Here is a 19,722-nt window from a genome sequence, read left to right on the forward strand (position 1 = left end):
GAAAGTGGGGCCAAGAAAGGCTAAGTCACTTGATCATGGTCATATACCTAGTAAGTGTCTGAGGCTGGATTTGAACTCGGGTTTTCCCAATTCCAGGCCACTGTGCCACATAACTGCATTTAAGACTATACTATTGAAATCATAGCTCCAGTGTCCTAGCCCGCAAATTATAATTATACTGTGCGTTGTCCACTTTGATCTTCCCAGCAACTCTAAGGAGTCGGGGAAGTTAAGGGTACAATTGTACCCATTTCAGAGCTAGAAAAAGTCCAAACAGCTCAGAAGGCTCACAGAACTTTCCAGCATACAACTGGTCATCCCGTGGGCAAGGTAGGGTCATAGGACAGATTAAGTTATAGAGTTTAGAATCCCATCAGAGAGGCAATGCACACACACTCTTTAGTACAAGGTTTTGTATTTAGTAATTAAATAAATGGTTTAAAATATGTATCCACAGACAAAAGTGTTGGAAATGTGCCATGAGAATCAATGAATCTGAAGAATTAGAGAAACATCATAAAAAATCAACTAATCCTGAGAGAGAAGGATTTTACTGCACAGTGATGGAAATGGCAAGATCCAACACAATACTATTGAAACACAATGCTATGTAACCAGCAATAACCAACTTAGGCCTGGAAGAAGAAATATAGAAATGCAAAGTTCTATAATTTTTTTTTGCAGAGATTGAGGAGAGAGAGATGCTATGGGTATGAAACACTGTATATACTGTCAGACTTGATTGATGTGTGTGGTTTAGTTTTGCTGAATTGATCTCTCCCTCTTACTGTTTTCCTCCTTTCTTCCCTCCATCTTTATCTTTCTTCTCTCTTGTCTCTCTCCCTCCTTCTCTGTCTCTCTTGTCTCTGTCTCTCTGTTACTGTCTTTCTGTCTCAGTCTTTGTCTATCTCTTTTTCTCTGAATGTGTGTTAGTATGTCTGTCTGTTTCTCTCTCTCTCTCTCTCTCTCTCTCTCTCTCTCTCTCTCTCTCTCTCTCTCTCTCTCTCTCTCTCTCCCCCCCCCCCCCCCCTCTCTCTCTCTCCCCCTCCTTCTCTGACACTCTGCCTTTGTCTTAAAAAAAAACTTTATAATAAAGAATGACACTCTCTTGGAGGTGGGGAGGGAAGAGAGAATAATATGTTGGAAAGTGAAGGTTATTTAAAGCCAAAAGAACTCAATAAAGATAATCCAAGTTTCAGAGGTGTTTAGAGGCAAATGATATTAGAAATCACTTTGGACCAAAGTAGCCCAGAAAGTCTTCATGAAGAAGATAATACTTAGGAGTAGATGGGATTCTGGACCTTCAGAGAGATACATCTAAACTATTTGTTAAAGGCTTGGGGGAGGAGGAGAAAGGCTCAATAAAGGAAGGTGAAGCGAAACTGGGATGACTCCCCCTTCTGCCTGTGGGCAAGCCTTTGTCCTCAAATTCAATCTTTAAGGACTCCACTTCTCCTGAAAATAGCCAGGCAACACTTGGGCCAGCCCCAGCTTCCTGAGCCAAGGTCTGGGCAGCCTGATGAAAGGCGCTCGCTGGTTTCCCAATGTTCTCCTTCCTAGTGGCTTACCCCAAATCAGAAGGTGGGGAGAAGAACAAATATTTTTCATGCAGCTCATGGGGTTGAGCAACAACAGCAGGAAGCCGAGAGGACAGAACATTCTCCGCCTGGCAGCTAATGTCTGGTTCAAATTGGTCCAGGAAAGCATCCCTGCTTCCAGCTGCTGTCCCTCAGGGCCTAGTCTTCTTACCCCATGGTTCTGGTCTCCAAAAGGGGACGTATCCCAAAAAAAGAAAGGTTTCTTCCCCAGGTGTAAACAGTGTGAAGCATGTCGGATTTTGAATTGGAGGACCTGGATTCAAATCCCACCACTGCTACTAACTACTGGATAATCTTGGGCAAAGAATCTCCTGAGGCTTCAGTTACCTTATTTGTAAAAATGAGGGAGTCAGCCTGAGTGATCCCAAAATTCTTTTTAATTTATCACCTATGAATGTCCATTGTGTGAATATACCTTAGAATCATAGTTTTGTGTCAAGAAGAGATATTTAATCCAACTCCTTCCTTTTACAGATCAATAAACTGAGGCCCAGAGAGATTAGACTCACAGTCAGATTGCTAGTAAGCAAAGGAACTGGGGCTCAAACCCAAGATCTCTAATGTCTTTTCCAGACCTTCCCATAATCCACTTTTCTTTTTCCTTTTTTACAGTCACCCTTAATAGCTTTGTCATTTCTTCCCTTCCTCACACCAACCCTCTCTGCCCACCCCAATTTGCATGTTTATTCTTCAAGGCCCAACCTAGGTCCTACCATCCAATTCTAATCAATTCAACAAGCATTTATTAAATTCCTACTATATACTAGGACTATGCTTGGAACTAGACAAGACCCAAATAATCTCTGAACTCAATGAATTTTAATTCTATTAGAGGAAAATCACATATATCCTTTTAAGTAAATGCAAAGAAAGTTCCAAGAAGAAGGCATGGGTCTAACAAATAGAAGGGCAACTTAGAAATTGGTCTGATGGATAGAATTAAGATTGGTTACATCTGTGAGATCTGAGTTCAAATTCCACTTCAGATAATTTCTAGCTGTGCGATCCTGGCAAAAGTTTCTTACTCTTTTTCATCCTGAGTTTCTCCATCTCGAAAACTGGGATAGCAACAGCAACTACCCTCTTGTTTGTTGAAATAATAAATCGAGATATTATTTGTAAAGTACTTTGCAAATCTGAATATATAAATTGTGATTTATTGTTATTATTGTAGTAATAGTAGTAATGATAATGGTAGCATTAGTAATAGTGGTAGTAGCAGCAATAGTAGTGGCAGTAGTAGTAGTAATAGTAGTGTGGAAATAGCAGTAGTAATATAGTATTTGTTGTAGTAATAGTGGTGGTAGTAATAGTGGTGGTAGTAATTTTAGTGTATTAAACTGGCTCACCAGTTCCAGCTGGCAAAAGTTCTTTTTGAATCCCAAGAGCCCAAAGTGTTATTTACCTATCCTGGTTTTATGTCACCTGAAAATCTGATAAGTATATCACCTCTGCTTTTATCCAAGCCATCAATACAAATGTGGAAAGGTCCAAACCAAAGACAGACTCCTGGGGCTCTTCTAGTGCATTTACTGACATGGTTCTTAATCAGCTACTGCCTGTTAATTATTATAAAGCATCTTTGCAATTTGTTGCTGTTATTGAACCATTTTTTTCAGTTGTTTTCACCTTTTTATAAATCTATCTGAAGTTTTCTTGGCAGAGAAACTGGGATGGTTGGGCATTTCCTTCTCCAGCTTATTTTATAGTCGAAGAAATTGAGGCAAGCAGGGTAATCAGTGTCTGAGGATGAGTCTTCATCTTCAGGAAAAAGAGTTTTCCTGATTCCAGGCCTGGTACTAGAACTACTGGACCAACTAGTTACTTTCCCAACTAGACTTTAAGCTTCCTAAAGGGTTAGGCTCAGGCCTAGTATATACTTCCTGATTGATCTCCCCTCTAATTGACTGACTTCAGGGAAAGTCACTTCCCTTCTCCTCCCCTATCTTTCTTCCGCACTATGGAAGCCTCTCTTAAAGGCAATTAAACCTTCAAATTATTCTCAAGGTAGAGATCTGGGGTTGAGGACTTTCCCCCTTCCAAATCAGATCCATTTGTTTAAGTCTCTTACCCTTCCCACCTCAGCTTGATCTAGGAGCCCTCAGCACTACTGAATGTAGTTACATAAACTTATGGGAATACATGTTTATAGTTTCTGTTGTAAGTATTCTTGGGCATTTTTGGTGCATTCATGAGTGTGTGTGTGTGTGTGTGTGTGTGTGTGTGTATGTGTGTGTGTGTGTGTGTGTGTGTGTGTGAGAGAGAGAGAGAGAGAGAGAGAGAGAGAGAGAGAGAGAGAGAGAGAGAGAGAGATCAAACCCTTCAGAAAGGTAATTTCCCAAGAATAACTAAAAATTTCACATTATCTGGGTCTCCCCACTAGCCTGGACCATAACTTTTCCTATTAGATCAGAAGCTCTCTTTTTTATAAGTGAAAATCTCTCTCTTTTTATAAAAGAGCATTTCAAGGGCAGAGATGTTTTTTGCCTTTGTATCCCATTACCTATCAGAACACTTCTCCCTCTTCCTCTCTTTCTCCTAAAAGATTTCCTTTGATGCCTTCCTACTTTTTCAGTTACAACCTCCTTGCTTCCCCTCCAATCTTGCTTTCTATTCCTCCTATAAAACCTTGAATCTTCTCATTGAGACTTGTTCACTGACTGCCCTCAAGCCTAGAAAGTTCTCCCTCCTTATTTCCACTTCCTGCCTTTCCCTGACTTCCTTTAAGTCTCAGCTAAAGTTCCACCTTCTCCAAGAAGCCTTTTCTAGCCCTCCTTCATCTTCCCTCTGAGAAGATCCCCAGTTTATCCTGTAGAGAGCTCTTTTCTGTGTAGTTATTTGCATGTAGTCTCACCACCAGAAGGAGAAGTCCTTGAGGTCAGGGACTGCCTTTTGCTTTTCTTTGTATTCCCAAGCTTTAACCCAGTGTCTAGCACACAGTAGGCACTTAATAAACACTGACTCACTGATGGACTGATTTTGTGAGTCTGTGTAGACTGTATAATTCTACCTCTCTCATCATACTAAAGACTCTTACCTTTCTTTGTATCTCAGTGCTTACCACAATGTCTGACACATTCAGCCCTGAATTAATCCTGTTGACTGTTTCTCTAACAATTAGAGCTGTTTTCCTTCTCATCCAGGGATATCTACAAAGGTGGCCATACTTTTCCCATTAAACAACGATTTCTCTGAAAAGGGGAAATAGTTTCATGTGTATACAGGATCTTCCTCTCTCCCATTGCATCTAACAATAAGGATGGCATCTTCTTCTCTCTCAATATCCTTTGACAGAAATGAGCACAGAAGCTCTGAATATAATCAAGTACCACCCAAGTCACACTCCTAGGGCCTCTGAGGTCAGTGAGAAATCTGCCCTCTGGTGCCTCAGACCCAGATCCGGATACTAAGAGTCATCTTTGACCTTGAGACAGACACTCACCTGACAACCTTTGTGCCATTTCGGAAGACCTGCATATCCACAGCATAGGTTCCATCAGCATGGGCCACGAGGTTGAGCTCTGAAAATTCTGCCTGCAAAAACAAGAGATGGGAATAAGACCAGAGTCTTGTCCAGGACAAGTTCCTAATGGGATGGGAATAGCAGGTTTTTCTATATCGGCTTCTATCACTTTAAAATATTCCTTAATTGTTAGCATGAGACAGTGATAACACTGTTAGAATCAAGAGAACTGAGTTAAAGTCCCATGTAGATCATTTATCAGCCAAGTAAAGTTGAGCAGGTCGCTTCACATTTAAGCTTCAATTTCAAATTTTATAAAAAGGAGATAACTCTAGCCAAGCCTATTTCAATAGCCATTGATGGCTTCTGTGAAGATTCAATGAGATTAAGTGGAAGTGTTTTGTAAATTATGGTACAAACCACATGTTGAAGAATTATAATTATTGTTAAAATAACAACAATTTAGCTTCATCTGCCTTAGAGAAGAAAGAGGACCACCAATGGAGGAATAATGGAAGGGAGAGAGGACATCATCCCAGGAGGTCACCTGTTCACTACTCTGGATCAGTGACCCATATGTCCCTGCAATCAATTCTATATCAGTGCCAAAAGGCTGAAATTTCAGGAAGGAAAAATGATAATATAGCCCAACTAAGGTTATCAAAATAGTGGACACACACACACACACACACACACACACACACACACACACACACACCCCATAACATGATCCATCAGGAAGAAACAATTTGCTTCTGGGATAAAACCTTGGCCAGTTGGCAACCCCACCTCAGCCAGATCTGGCTTAGTTACCTGTTCCACTTTGATGTCGTAATCTCCACAGACCTTTTTGCCCCGAAAACACTTGGCCCTGCAAAAACAAAAGACAAAAACAAAACAAATGTGAATGAGTTTGTAGCCAGAGCGCAAATGAGTTCAGTAGCTAGTTAACTGAGGGAATGGTGAGGAAAAACAGCAAACGCACAGGACCCAGAGTCAGAGGATCTGGATCCCACTTCTTGCTTCGTCACTAATTTACTGTGTGATCTTGGATAGACCACCTCATGAGATTTACGTTTTATCATCTGTAAATGATAACAATACACTTGTTCTGTAAGTCATGAGGAGTACAGGCTCAAGTGAGATATAATAAGTCTTTAGTGCTTCTTTAAGCCTTTCAAAATGCTTTCCTTATAACAATCTAGCAAAGTCTGCAGTGAAATCATTAGACCATTTTATAGATAAAAAAGCTGAGATTTAGTTGAGTGACTTGCTTAAGGTCATATGGCTAATAAATATCAAAGGTGGGAATTGTAAGATCAACATTCTGTATGTGTTTGTGTTTCCTTCTTTCCTTTCTTTTAAAAAATCAATTATTAACTTCTCAATAGTATTTTACTTTCTTCAAATACACATGAAAACAGTTTCCAGCATTCCTTTTTTATTGTTGATGGAAGTTTCCCTTTTTTTAATTAAAGCTTTTTATTTTTCATGATTATGAACATAGAATGGACTTAGAAGTAGACTAAATATGGGAACGAGGAAATCTAAAGACTCCTAGGTCCCTTTGTGATTCTAAACTTGGGAGCTTCTGGTTGCTCAGTGATCAGAGAAGCTCAGGGAGGGATATCTACATGGCAAGAATCTGGGCCCCAAGGCTTTCTCTTCAATGTTTGCTATTAGAGCTGATTTAATAATCCTTGTGGGAAGAGTCTAAATGAAGAAGCAACTGAAATTAGGAACTACTTCAAGAATGCCCTGATCCCTTCCATAAGTAAGAATGGCAGCTGCCATTTATATACCCCTTTGTTATAAAGCATGTTTTGTACTCATATTACTTTGATCTTCACAAGAAAATCTCAGATGACTTGTGTGCCTTCTCACTCTTTCTGCTGTTGTTTGCTTGCATTTTATTTTCTTCATCATTTTCTTTTCTGGTTTGATTCAATTTTTCTTGTACAAGATAATTGCATAAATATGTATGCATATATTGGATTTAACATATATTTCTACTATGTTTAACATATAGTGGACTACTTGCCATCTAAGGAAGGGGGTGACAGAGGGGGGGAATTGGAACACAAGATTTTGCAAGGGCTAATGTTGCAGAATTATCTATGTATATGTTTTGGGGGGGTTGGTCTTTTTTAATTAAAGCTTTTTATTTACAAAACATATACATGGATAATCTTTCCAACAATGACCCTTGCATAACCTTTTGTTCTAAATTTTCCCCTCCTTCCCTTCACCCCCTCCCCTAGCTGGCAGGTAGTATAATACATATTAAATATGTTGAAATACATGTTGGATCCAATATATGTGTACATATTTATACAGTTATCTTGTTGCACAAGAAAAATCAGATCAAAAAGGAAGAAAAAGAAAAATTGACAAAGAAAACAAAATGCAAGCAAATAACAACAGAAAAAGTGAGAATGCTATGTGGTGTTCCACACTTTGTTCCCACGGTTTTCTCTCTGGGTGTAGATGGCTCTCTTCATCACTGCACAAGTGGAACTGGTTTGAATCATCCCAATATTGAAGAGAGCCACGTTCATCAGAACTGATCATTTTATAGTCTTGTTGTTGCTGTGTATAATGACCTCCTGGTTCTGCTCACTTCACTCAGCATCAGTTCATGTAAGTATCTCCAAACCTCTCTGAATTCCTCCTGCTGATCATTTCTTACAGAACAATAATATTCCATAACATTCATATACCATAACTTATTCAGTCATTCCCTAACTGATGAGCATCCACTCAGTTTCCCGTTTCTGGCCACTACAAAGAGGGCTGCCACAAACATTTTTATTTTAAACTAGACTTTAACTCTGGGAAGACCCTAGTGTGAATCCCATCTCTGACACTTATTGTCTGTGTGACTACGGGCATCTCAATCTCTCTGAGACTCAGTTTCCTCATCTACAAAAAGAAGTGATAATACTTATAACTACATCACAGGACTCAAACGAGATGATATATGTAAAGTGCTTTGCAACCAACAAAATGCTCTACAAATACCAGTTATTGTTATTATTGTTGTTGTTATTGTGTTTCTCTTTTGTACTGCTACCAGGGCCTGGATCGTTACAATGACTTCCTACCCAGTCTTCCTGTCTCCAGGCTCTCCCTGGCTCCAACCACTCATGCACAACCCTGCCAGAACCATCTTCCTAAAACATTCTTTTTTGGCATGTCACTTGCCTTCTCAAAAACTTCTGTGGGCTATGGGACAAAATCCAAATTCCTTAGCCAGGCATTCATGGCCTTCCACAAACTAGTCCCAATCTAGACTTCCATGCTTATCTCTCATTCTTCCCACCCACAATCAGCTACAAGCATCTTAGACTCTTCCCTGTCCTCTGAAAATGTCACGCTTATCCCCACCCACATGACTTTATACATGCTAAATACCTTTATCCATCTTCCACCATCCCCACCCCTCTCCACTCCAAACTGTCCAGATCCTACCCAGCCAGAAACCAACATCCCTTAGGTATGGATATAGTTTATCATTCTTCTGTGTATTCTGTGTATTACAGAATCTCAGAGCGGGAGCTCAGTGGCCATATAGTTCAACCAAACCCCAAAGAAATCCTCTTGGCAATATATCTAATAAGAAAGGGTCTCCCCATTGCCCAATGAGTAAAGTCCAAGTTTCTTTGTTTGGCATTCAAAGCTTTTGACAATCTGACACCAGCCTATCTTTTGAGTCTTAACATGGTCCTATGTCCATTCCACACGATTGCCAAGTTGGATTTCTTTTTCTTTAAGATTCTTTGTGTTTTCCTCCTTCCATACTCTTCACTTGGAATGTCCTTTCTTCCTTTGTTGAAGCCCTATCTCTGTTTTAAAACCTACCTCCAATGTTACCTCCTTCCAAAAGCCTTCCATGATCCTCTCTGTCAGCAGTGCCCCCCCTTTCTTTTGTACCTCTTTAATGCATTTAAATGCAATTGATGCACATAATAGCAAACAGTATTATTATTTGTCTGGATCTCCTTCTTTTCCTTTGTAAGACTCTAAGTTTGATGAGATCTGTGACTGTGTAGTGAGGCATAACAAATGGATAAAAAATATATTTATTAAGCTCTTAGTATGAGCAAAACATGAACCAGTCAAATACAAAAGCAAAGACAATCTCTGCTTTCAGAACTCACATTCTGATAGAGGAAACAACTCAGATAAAAGGTGAAAAGAATTGGATCTGCAGTTCAAAGACCTGAGTTCAGATCCGTGTTCTGCCTTTTACCGGCAGTATAACCTCAAGTAAGGCACTTACTCTCTCCAGAATTCAGTTTCTTAAAACTGTAAAATAAGGGGTTTGGACTAGATCAGAGATTCTTCAACTGAGATACACAGATCCCCAAAGAGATCTATAGATAGATTTCAAAGGGTCATTGGATTTTAATGGGAAAAAGTATAAACTGAACTGAAATTTAATATTTCTATTATCATTTTAAGACATTCTTCTGAGAGGAGGCTCCTACCTCTCCAAATGGCTCAAGACATAAAAACAAGCTAAACTCCCTTGGTCTTTATAATTTGATTTCTAAGTCTTCTGGTTATAAATCTGTGATTTAAACATTTAATCTCCTATAGCACATAGTATAGAGCGCTGCATACTATAGATATTAGATTTATTGGATGAATGAATAGATGGATGGATGGATGGATGGATGGATGGACAGATGCATGGTTGGTTGAATGAATGAAAGCAAGTTCTTCTTTCACAAAACCTTTTCTGATCCTCCTAACAAACAGGGCTCTCTTCCTCTTCTAAACTTCCAAAACATTAATGAACTATAACACTCTATAGATATTTATCAGATACCATCTTGATAATAAATTTACTGTGAGTACATCTAATTCTACCATTAAGCCTTGACAAAAGGGACTATGAGTTCTCTTGAATCCCACAGAGTGTCTAGTACATGTTGGGCATAGAGTTGACATTGAGTAAATGTTTGCCTCTCATTGAGGCAACAAGTGAACACACTATTCCAGAACATGTAACTTCATGAGGAAAAAAAGTCTTAAAAGGTATTCTGCCTGCCATCCCCCCAAGGGTTGCCTGCAAGGGAAATAAGAAAAGATTTGGGTAGTTTTCCATTGAAATGTTTAATTTTGTGGTTCTTTTCAAAATAAGGTGATTAAGGCCAATTCCAGGGTCAAATGGGTACCAAATAGATGAGGTGAGATGCTCACTTCTCTGACTTCAGAGATTTCATTTTTTGCCATGTCTGTCATGGTCCCCCTTACTCTCATGGAGCACTTTGTATTGGGCAAAGCAATTTCAATTCCATTATAGGGAGATATATTTAGAGATTACAAATCACTCAACCCAACTTCCTTATTTTATAGATGAGTGATTTGTGCAAGGCAATGAAGATAAGAAAGGAGCAGGGCTGAGATTTGAACTCACAACCTGATGATAAATCCTTATTTCCACATCTCCATACCTCCTCTAGAATTCCCCAGTACTCTGCTAGAATTGCTCAAGAGCATGCATGCATGAACATGCACACACAAACATTATATCTCCCTCTTTTTCTCTCTCCCTCTCTCCTTCCTCCCTCCCCTTTTGTCTCTCTCTCCCTCCCACTCTACCTCTTTTTCTCTCCCTTTCTCTCTCCTTTCCTCTCTTTCTTTCTCTCCATTCCTCTCTCCATTTATCTATCCTTTCCTCCCTCTCTGTCTCTGTCTCTGTCTCTCTGTCTCCCGACCTTCCCCACACACCTACACTCTGTCTCTTTTTCTCTGTTTCTCTGTCTTTGTCTTTTTTTGGTCTTGGCCATTAGTGTACAAACACTGATGCATGTCATTGGACCACAAACTCTGAACAGTCATACTAACCAAGGGAATCTTTGAATGAATGGGACTTGACAATGAACAAAATAGTTGCCCAAGGTACCAGTCAAGTTAAATTGAAAGTAGTTTGGGGTGGCGGCTCAGGACTCAGAAAGCTGTCTACCAGGTATGTTTTTTCCTGACAACAATTCATGAAGTTGTCTGCTAAAGTATACTTGTATGAGGAAATGGAATGTGTGTTCATGGAGGGAACAATCACCAATAGCAAAAATCTATATTTTGCTACTACAAAATGCATATGTATATAGAGAGCATATATTCATATATATACATGTATGTATACATGTGTATATTATGACATATATGTATGTGTGCATATCTATCTACCCTAAATGTCCACTGAACTTCAGTCCTCCATCACCAATTGTCTATTGGACATTTAATGTCTCAATAGCACCTCAAACTCGGTATATCCAAAATGGAATCCACCATCTTTCTTTTCAAACTTTCTTCTCTTCTAAATTTCCCTACTACTATTTCAGGTACCAGTTTTGCAAATATGGATCTCCTGGTCCCTCATATTCATTCAGTTGCCAGATCTTTCTATTTCTATTTCTATCTCCACAACATCTCTGACAAGGTTTTCTTCCTTTTTACTCATACGGCTCCCATCATAATTCATGTCTTTATCAACTCTTAATTGTGTAGCCACCTCCTTTTTGGTGTCTCCCTTTTCAAGCTTCTCTCTACTTGAGTGCATCCTCCACTCAACTGTCAGAGTGATTTTTCTAAAGTACAGGTCTCTTTCTTCAATAAATTTCAGTGGACTCCTTATTGCCTCTTGGATCTAATATAAAGCCCTATTTAACATTTTAATTTCTTCACAAGATGCATTTCCCTTCTTCTTACCCACTGCATTACTCTCCTCAAATTCTCTGACTTGCATATACTGATTTACTGATATCCTGTAAATACAACATGTATCCCTGTTCTCTGTGCCTTAGCACTGGTTGTCCCCCATGCCTGGAAAACATTTTTGTTTTCATCTTTGCTTCTTGAGATCCTTCAAGACTCTCCCAACCACTATCTTCTATGTGAAGTCTCTGTTGATTTTCCCTCTGTTGCCAAATTGCTTTGTATTCATTTTTATATATTCCATATCTATTGTGCATTTGAGCATTCCAAGCTCACATTGGTCTGATCAGCCACAGAAGGACACGCTGTATCTTGACTCCCACATAGTGATATCATTTTGGTCCTCTTCAAGAACAAAAGACAACAACCAACTAATATATACATATATCTTCCCCACTGGGATACAAGTTCCTGGAAGACAGTAATTATTTCATTTTTGTCTTCGTATCATCAGTGCTTATTGCAATGTCTGGCACATATTAAGTATTTAATACTTATCGGTTGACAGAAACGTTTCAAGTTAAGAGATCTGGGAAAATGTCACCAGCATGTTTGTTGGGTCTCCTCTGTGGAATATTTTCAGAAGGACGTTGACAAGGATCATGCAGGCTAAACAATCATGGGAGGGCTACGATTATCCACAATAATGATCTCATAAAAACAATGAAATAGCAAAGAAGGACAAGCATACGTTCTAGTTGGGCTTCTCTATCATCTTGATATTCCCTGTCCATGGTCTGATTTGATCCATGTCAACATTTTCCCACTACCCTCAAGTGTTATATCCTGATGATCTTCCTTTAGCAACTCACATAAAAAAATGAAAAATGGTAAAATCATAAAATTCTGATGTTCTGGTGCCCCTCTGTCACTGATATGTAAGCTAAATTCAAGCCTATTCAGGTGAGATGACAGTATGAATAGGGAAAGACAGAGCCATAAAGGCTTACATGGTTGCCATATTTGATATAAATTATCATTGACATTATTGTATTAGCAGTCTGCTTTAAATAGAGTACAGCTTTCCACATAGGTCTCAGATGTGTCAGTCTTCTTATCATATTGAGGCTATTTTACATATGTGTGGTACATGAATAAATCATGAGTGGGAAACCAAGTTGACAATTTTGCAACCTTCAATAAGATAGAAGAAATGTTATGACCCTTTTGAGTAGCTTGCTCCATTACTACCATCCATTACTACCAAGTGAATGATGAATTATTCTTCATACCCTTTTTGATGGGACTTTTTGACACATCCTTTTTGTTCCTCAGCCAGTATATTATTTGTTGTAAGTGATTATAAACATTGAAAGAGGGGTTGATTCATGATGTGAACGCTGGACATTTTTTAAAATCTCATTCTCATCTGTTTTGATAAGGTTCAGACACAAATCATCCCAGGACAAATTGTGACCTTTGATTATTCTTTTATATTTATGTCCTGTAGACTGTAGTGCAGATAGATGAATGACCTTTGCTGTTGTTGTTATTGACTAAGTATTGCGATATAAGCTCATCTTCTCTAGATTCACTGAAAGTGTCTTTAGAACAACTCCAGGAGCATAAAGGACATAGGAGATAACATATAGCTTGGCCTGTTTCCATACGGTTTTTGATCTCTTCTGCTACACCAGTCTATTTTGTAAACTTTTCATTCCATATTGTTTGGAATTATTAATATTTAATATAGTGACATTTAAAACAGTTTATTAATTTTTTAATGTTATGTCCAGCAGTTGTGCACAATGGATTTGTCTGTAATGATGCTCTGGTTTCAGTACAACTTATTTGCTAAATACTTAAGGACACTTTGTCAGTCAATCAAGGAAGGAAAGAAGGAAAGAAGGAAAGATGGAGGGAAGAAGGAAGAAGAATGGGGGGAAGGGAAGGAAATCTTCATTAAGGCTCTACTACTACTAGAGGTCACTTACTAAATAAATCAATGTCTGCCACTGGCTCCAAACAACAAGCCTATAACTTGAAGTAGGATTTCCATATCTACGTAGGCAGGTAACTTAACCTCTCTCAGCCTGGGCTTCCTCACCTCAAAAGGAAATTCAACCAATCTCATCCTCTGAGGAAATTTTCCAAATTTATTCACTCAATCCTTATTGACTGTGCTGATTGATTGAGTTGTTGATGGTACTCCTGTCAGAGTAGATAGGACCACAAGAGCATAATGATCACAGGGCGAGAGCTGGAAGAGACCTTAGGAATAATTTAGCCTAATCCTCTCATTTTACACTTCAAGACTACATCCCTTATATGGTCACAATCCTGAGCAAAATCCCAGACACAGCATGTGTATTTGCTGCCCACACTATAAATATCTATGGTGTCTGTGTCATCAATTTCCCTTGATTGTAACATTCTCTTAACAAACCTAACAGCTGAGGGAGGGTCTGTGTGCTCCTAATGGCTTTCAGCTTCCTGGATATGTCAGGTAATGAGCCTCCTCCCCTTGATTGCTGCAGCAACCAGGGGCTTCTGGATTTAACATTTCCTGTCCCAGGCAAAAGTCTCCATCAGGAGCTGCAGATCTGCCAAGTAGGACGTGTGATACTGGTGATTCAATAATTGTCACCAGAGCCATAGCACCCCTGTCTTCTGAGATACCATTTTTCTCCTGTTCCCTCTCCTACTTCACTGGCTGCTTAATTCTTTTTATGATGATCATCCAACTCCTGCTTAGAGTAGGGGATCCACCTGGATCCTTCACTCTTTCTCTACACCAGGGGCTCTTTTGGGTGTGTCATGGACCCAGGGCAATCTAGGAGAGCCCAGATACCCCTTTTCAGAATAATGGTTTTAAATGCATGAAATAAAATTCAGAGGAGAAGAAACTAATTATATTAAAATATAGTTGCTAAAATATTTAATGAAAAAAAACCACATTCACAGACAGTTCTCATATCATCTCTACTTGGATAATTCACAAACATACATACATGCACAATTATTTATATATATATATATATGTGTGTGTATATATATATATCTATTTATAGATATAGATATAGTCTACATATTATACTATTTGTTGGTTTTTATTTCATTTTACAACTCTTTGTTACCTCATTTGGTTCTTCTTGGCAAATATACTGGAGCAGTTTGCCATTTTCTTTTCCAGTTCATTTTGTAGATGAGAAAATCAAGGCAAATGGGGTTAAGTGACTTGACACAGAGTAATATCTGAGGCTCGTTTTGAACTTATGAAAGTGAGGCTTCCTGACTTTAGGTCCAGCACTCTATCCACTGTATCACCTAATTGCCTTTATATATACTACAATATACTACATTATACTATACTATACTAGCTCTAAATGTGGTCCAGAGAATCCCAGGGGCAGGGGAGTGGTCTCAGAAACCCTTTCAGGAGATCTACAAATTCAAAATTAGTTTTTATTGCTAATATGACAAATATCTATAAATATAACTTACATAAACAAAAACCCTTTGGACAGATGCTCAATAAGTTTTAATAATATAAAGGGATACTGTGAAGAAAAGTTTGAGAACTACTGATACAGTATATACATTATACTATACACCCATATATACTATATGGAGTATATTATCTATATGCTATACTACACAATACTATACAATAAACTATATCTTATATGACTATACTAAAAACAACATATATGTACATATATGTGTATACATACATACATAATATAATGCATATGTGTATCCCTAATCTCTCTCTCCCTGATTCCAATCTATCTGCTGAATAGTACCTTCTGTAGGTACCATAAACATCTCCAAATCAATAAATATCAAACTAAACATCTATTTCCCAACCTCCTCATTTCTGCAGAAGGTACCATCTCCTCTTACTCAATGAGTAACCTAATACTTGTCTTCACTCTTCCTCTTCCCTAAATGCCTACCTTCTCTCAGTTTCAGGTCCTGTCAATACTCCTATAGTCCTTGTCCTTTTCTCCACCATCACAAGCTGCCACCCAGTTCAGGTCTTCTTCACACAGTTCAGACATACATTACACAAATCTCTATTGAATGAAAAACTTTAGCCTATGGTTCTCAATACTTCAGGACTTCAGATTTGGCAAATGGTTGTGCTAATGATTGGATCATGATGGGAAAAGAAAAAATTTAAACGTTAAATTTGAAGAGCTAGATTTGAATCTCAGTGCTACCAAAACTGTGTGTACTTCTCATTTGTGTCTCTAATTCTCAATTACCTTATTTATAAAATAAAAGGGCTAGACTAGATGAGCTCTAAGGTCTCTTCCATCTCTGAGGTTCTGTGAGTCCTGTGATTTTGTCATCATCATTTTCATTACTGTCAGAATACCTAGTCTGTCAACTCATCTCGCCAAGATTTCAGTGTCTTTGTCAGTTATTTATGATCTCATGGGATTCATTATGTAAAAGGGCAGATCAATTTGTTGATTTCTCATTTTCTAAAACCAGACAATCATTTGTCACTTAGCAAACTCCTTAAGAGCTAGTAGTGTTTCACCTTTGTCTTCTCACAGTACCTAGAATGCTTAATAGGTGCTTAATAAATGCTTGCAGTTTACCTGATTGATCTTTCAAGTAATGGTCTCTTCCCTCAACAATCTGCCTTCAGGACATTTGTTGTCCTTGACTGCATGCAGAACTTTTAATTTGTCATGTGCTCATGCAGCGGGAATCTAAGCATGGTTCTTGCTCTGGGAACTTGATGACCTGCGTGAAATTGCTTTTCATTAGAGCTCAGCAGTATGGGATGCAGAGCTACACCTGGATAAGCTTCATGGATGCCAGCTTTTGAAGATAAAAATCAGTAGAATGAGAGTCACAAACCCCAGGACACCACTGTTCAAAGAACTCATCTAAACTAAAGCAACTGACAGGCTTAGTGGAAAGAAGCACTGGAATCTCATAGCTTCCTACTGAATTTTACTAATTAATTAATTGTTCCTTATGCTATTATTCTTTCTCATCTTATTTGTTTTTTATTAAGAATAAATCTGAATTGATATCTTTACTTATCATATTATCTAAATTTCTTAATGTATTTCTCTGCCCTCAACCTTCTCAGAGTGTGATCTTTTAAAAAAGAACAAAATTATGAGAGGGAAAAAAAATCAGTTCAGCAAAACCAAACAATATAATGAAAAATTCTCACAATATATACACATCAATAATCCTATATTTCAGTAAAAAAAAAAAAAAACAGAGATAAATTTCCATACCACTTCTTTGGATTCAAGTTGAGTCATTATAATTTATAGGATTTACTTTCTATTGTTTTATTATTGTTCCTTCCATTTCTAATGTGTTATTTTCTTGGTTCTGCTTATTTTACTTTCTATCAGTTCATATAACTCTTCCTCTGTTTCTTTATATTCATCCCATTCATAGTTTCTTATAGCAGAGTTGTATCCCACTACATTAAATGTATCACAACTTGTTTAGCTACACTCAGAAGAGGGACGTCTACTTTGTTTCCAGTTCTTTGCTACAAAAATTTGGTAGTTTTCTGGCCGAATATTTCTTGTTAACCCAGTGCTAAGCTCAGCTGTGTCTATGCTGCTGATGAATGGCAGGTACCATTAGCTGTGACTTCTAAATTTTAGAGGCTTTGAAGTCAAACATTTCTGCCTTGATCTCTACGATTGTCTCCCACTAAAGTGTAAAAAGGCACAAAGAAGACCCTCCCCATATTTGTCATTCTTTCTTGCCTTAAATCCTCTTCTATAATTTCATAGATTTGGAGCTAGATCTCAGAGACCAACTTCCTTATCTTACAGATGAGGAAAGTGGGGTCAGAGAAACTGACCTTTTTAAGATCCCACAGATAGTAAGAGACAAGTTGTGAGGAACTTGATCCAGGCTGTCTGATCTGAAACCTAGTATACCTTTCCATTACACTTTGTTTCTATAAGAGGGCAAGTCAAGCTCTTCTCTACTTCTAACACATCTCCTCTTCTCTCCACCCCCCAAAAAATTCTGCTCTCAGATGCATCAGATCCAATGAAATACAAACTCCTTAAAAATAGACATGTCTATCTTTTGAGGGTATCAATTTGCCCAACCCACAGGAGTTATTTAATTGGTTATTTTCAGTTCATTCATATTGATATACTGGTGATTAATCATTATCTAAAGTGTTGCTTTTCCTTAGGAGGACTGCCATTTCAGTAAGAATGGTAAGCACAAGTTATGGGACTGAATGGTGGAGTTTCAGGCATCAACCAATAGGTAAGGCAGGATTCCTACCTCAATCTACTTTACTAACATAGGGTCCTAAAATTAATCACTTGACTAAGAGTCAGCATGGTATAGTTAAAATAACAGGAATGAGTAGTAGACCTTTCTAGGCCTCCAATTTCATTATAAGTGAGTGACATATAGTAGGCACTTAATAAATGTTTATTGATTAATTTGGTTGAGTGTGTTGATATTAATCAGAAGGTCTTAACCTGGAGTTCATAGAGATTATATTCTGATAACTATTTCAATTTCCTTTGTAGTCCCCTGAATTTTACTTTATGCATTTAAAAACATGATTCTAAGAAGAGGTCTCTATGTAAGTTTTGGAGAAGGAAAGGTCTGCTGATTTAAAAAAAAAAAAAAAAAAAAAGGTTTAGATGATGTCTGGAAATCTTTTCAGCTATCGCTGTATGGCCCTCTAACTTTCTGTGTACCCAGCACTCCTTTGGGTGTGACAAGATGGTCACCTAGTTCATCTAAGAGTAAGGTTAGCTGTGCTTTTTCAGTATTTCACCTAAGACACATAACTACCATTTTCTCAAAGGCCCAGCACATACTATGGACATGTCTTGTGGTGTTTTACTGCCACCCACTGGCCAGATTTGCTTTCTCCATTGAACTCGAATGCTAAGAATGATGGCTTGTGGACTTGACTTTTACTCCTGCAGAGAAGGTATGGCAGGTATGAGTAGGATGCAACATGTAACAATTAAGAACTGCCAAGGATGTTATTATATGTACTAGACTACCTGCTATCTAGGGGAGGGAGTGGGGGGAAGGAGGGGAAATTTTGGAACAGAAGGTTTTGCAAGGGTCGATGTTGAAAAATTACCTATGCATATTTGTAAATAAAAAGCTTTAATTAAAAAAAAAAAAAAAGGATGTCATTATGGAAACTTATCTTCAAAAAAGGAGGATGGACTGGTCAGGTGAGATATCATCAGAATGTCAAGTGAGAAAGGCCCCTGACAAGCTGGGTGGTCCCTACTGAAGCAGATTTATGGGAGGCCATAAAGAGAAGATACACTTAGGATGTGAAGGTAAGGATAAGTCTCAATTTATACCAGTGCAGTGACTCTCCACCCCAGTAAGATCTCAGATACACTCAAATATTTGGAAGCAAAGAAGATCCCCACTGGTTCTACTTCCTCTTTCCACCTCATTTCAAGTTATTCCCTTTTCCCTATTCCACCCTAGCCCCTACTCGCTCTTCCCATCATGCATTTGAAGAATACTTCCATTCCCATCCTTTCCTTCCCAAGATAGGAACACACTACTTCCATGTTCCTACCTGTAACAGGACAGAAGCCAGCTAATGAATTTCTCACTCCATGGGAATGGAATTAATTCATATATCTGTAGCAGCCCAAGACTTATCAAGTGATTCCTTCACAATAAAAGATGCATGTAGTAACACTAGCATTTTGCAGATAGGGGCTTTTATATAGCTAATAAATGAGACAGGTTGTATTTTACCGGATCTCCCAGACCATGATCCTGTCCACAATATCACGCTGTTCAAGTCTACTCTATCTCATATTTTATGCATGCAGTCTCTCCACCCAAGCCCAGTACCATAGGTAGTGCAACCTTCCACCTCTTGTGGTCAGCCAAATGCTTACTTTCTACCAAAGAAATTTTCAGGGAGACCACAAGCAAACTAGATTAGGTTTGGAGAAAACCACGATGCAGACATTGCCTAAA

The 19,722-nt window shown here is 38.4% G+C and overlaps 1 protein-coding gene across 1 annotated transcript in view; it reads right to left on the reverse strand.

Annotated features, from left to right (window-relative positions):
• Positions 1 to 19,722, reverse strand: part of SYN2 (synapsin II) — a 240,222-nt gene that overhangs the window by 84,638 nt on the left and 135,862 nt on the right. Inside the window, 2 exon segments of the mRNA XM_074282912.1 lie at positions 5,041 to 5,132; positions 5,875 to 5,932. Coding sequence (XP_074139013.1) covers positions 5,041 to 5,132; positions 5,875 to 5,932 — 150 coding nt within the window.

This window comes from Sminthopsis crassicaudata, chromosome 1, assembly GCF_048593235.1.
Source record: "Sminthopsis crassicaudata isolate SCR6 chromosome 1, ASM4859323v1, whole genome shotgun sequence".
Classification (NCBI taxonomy): Eukaryota; Metazoa; Chordata; class Mammalia; order Dasyuromorphia; family Dasyuridae; genus Sminthopsis; species Sminthopsis crassicaudata.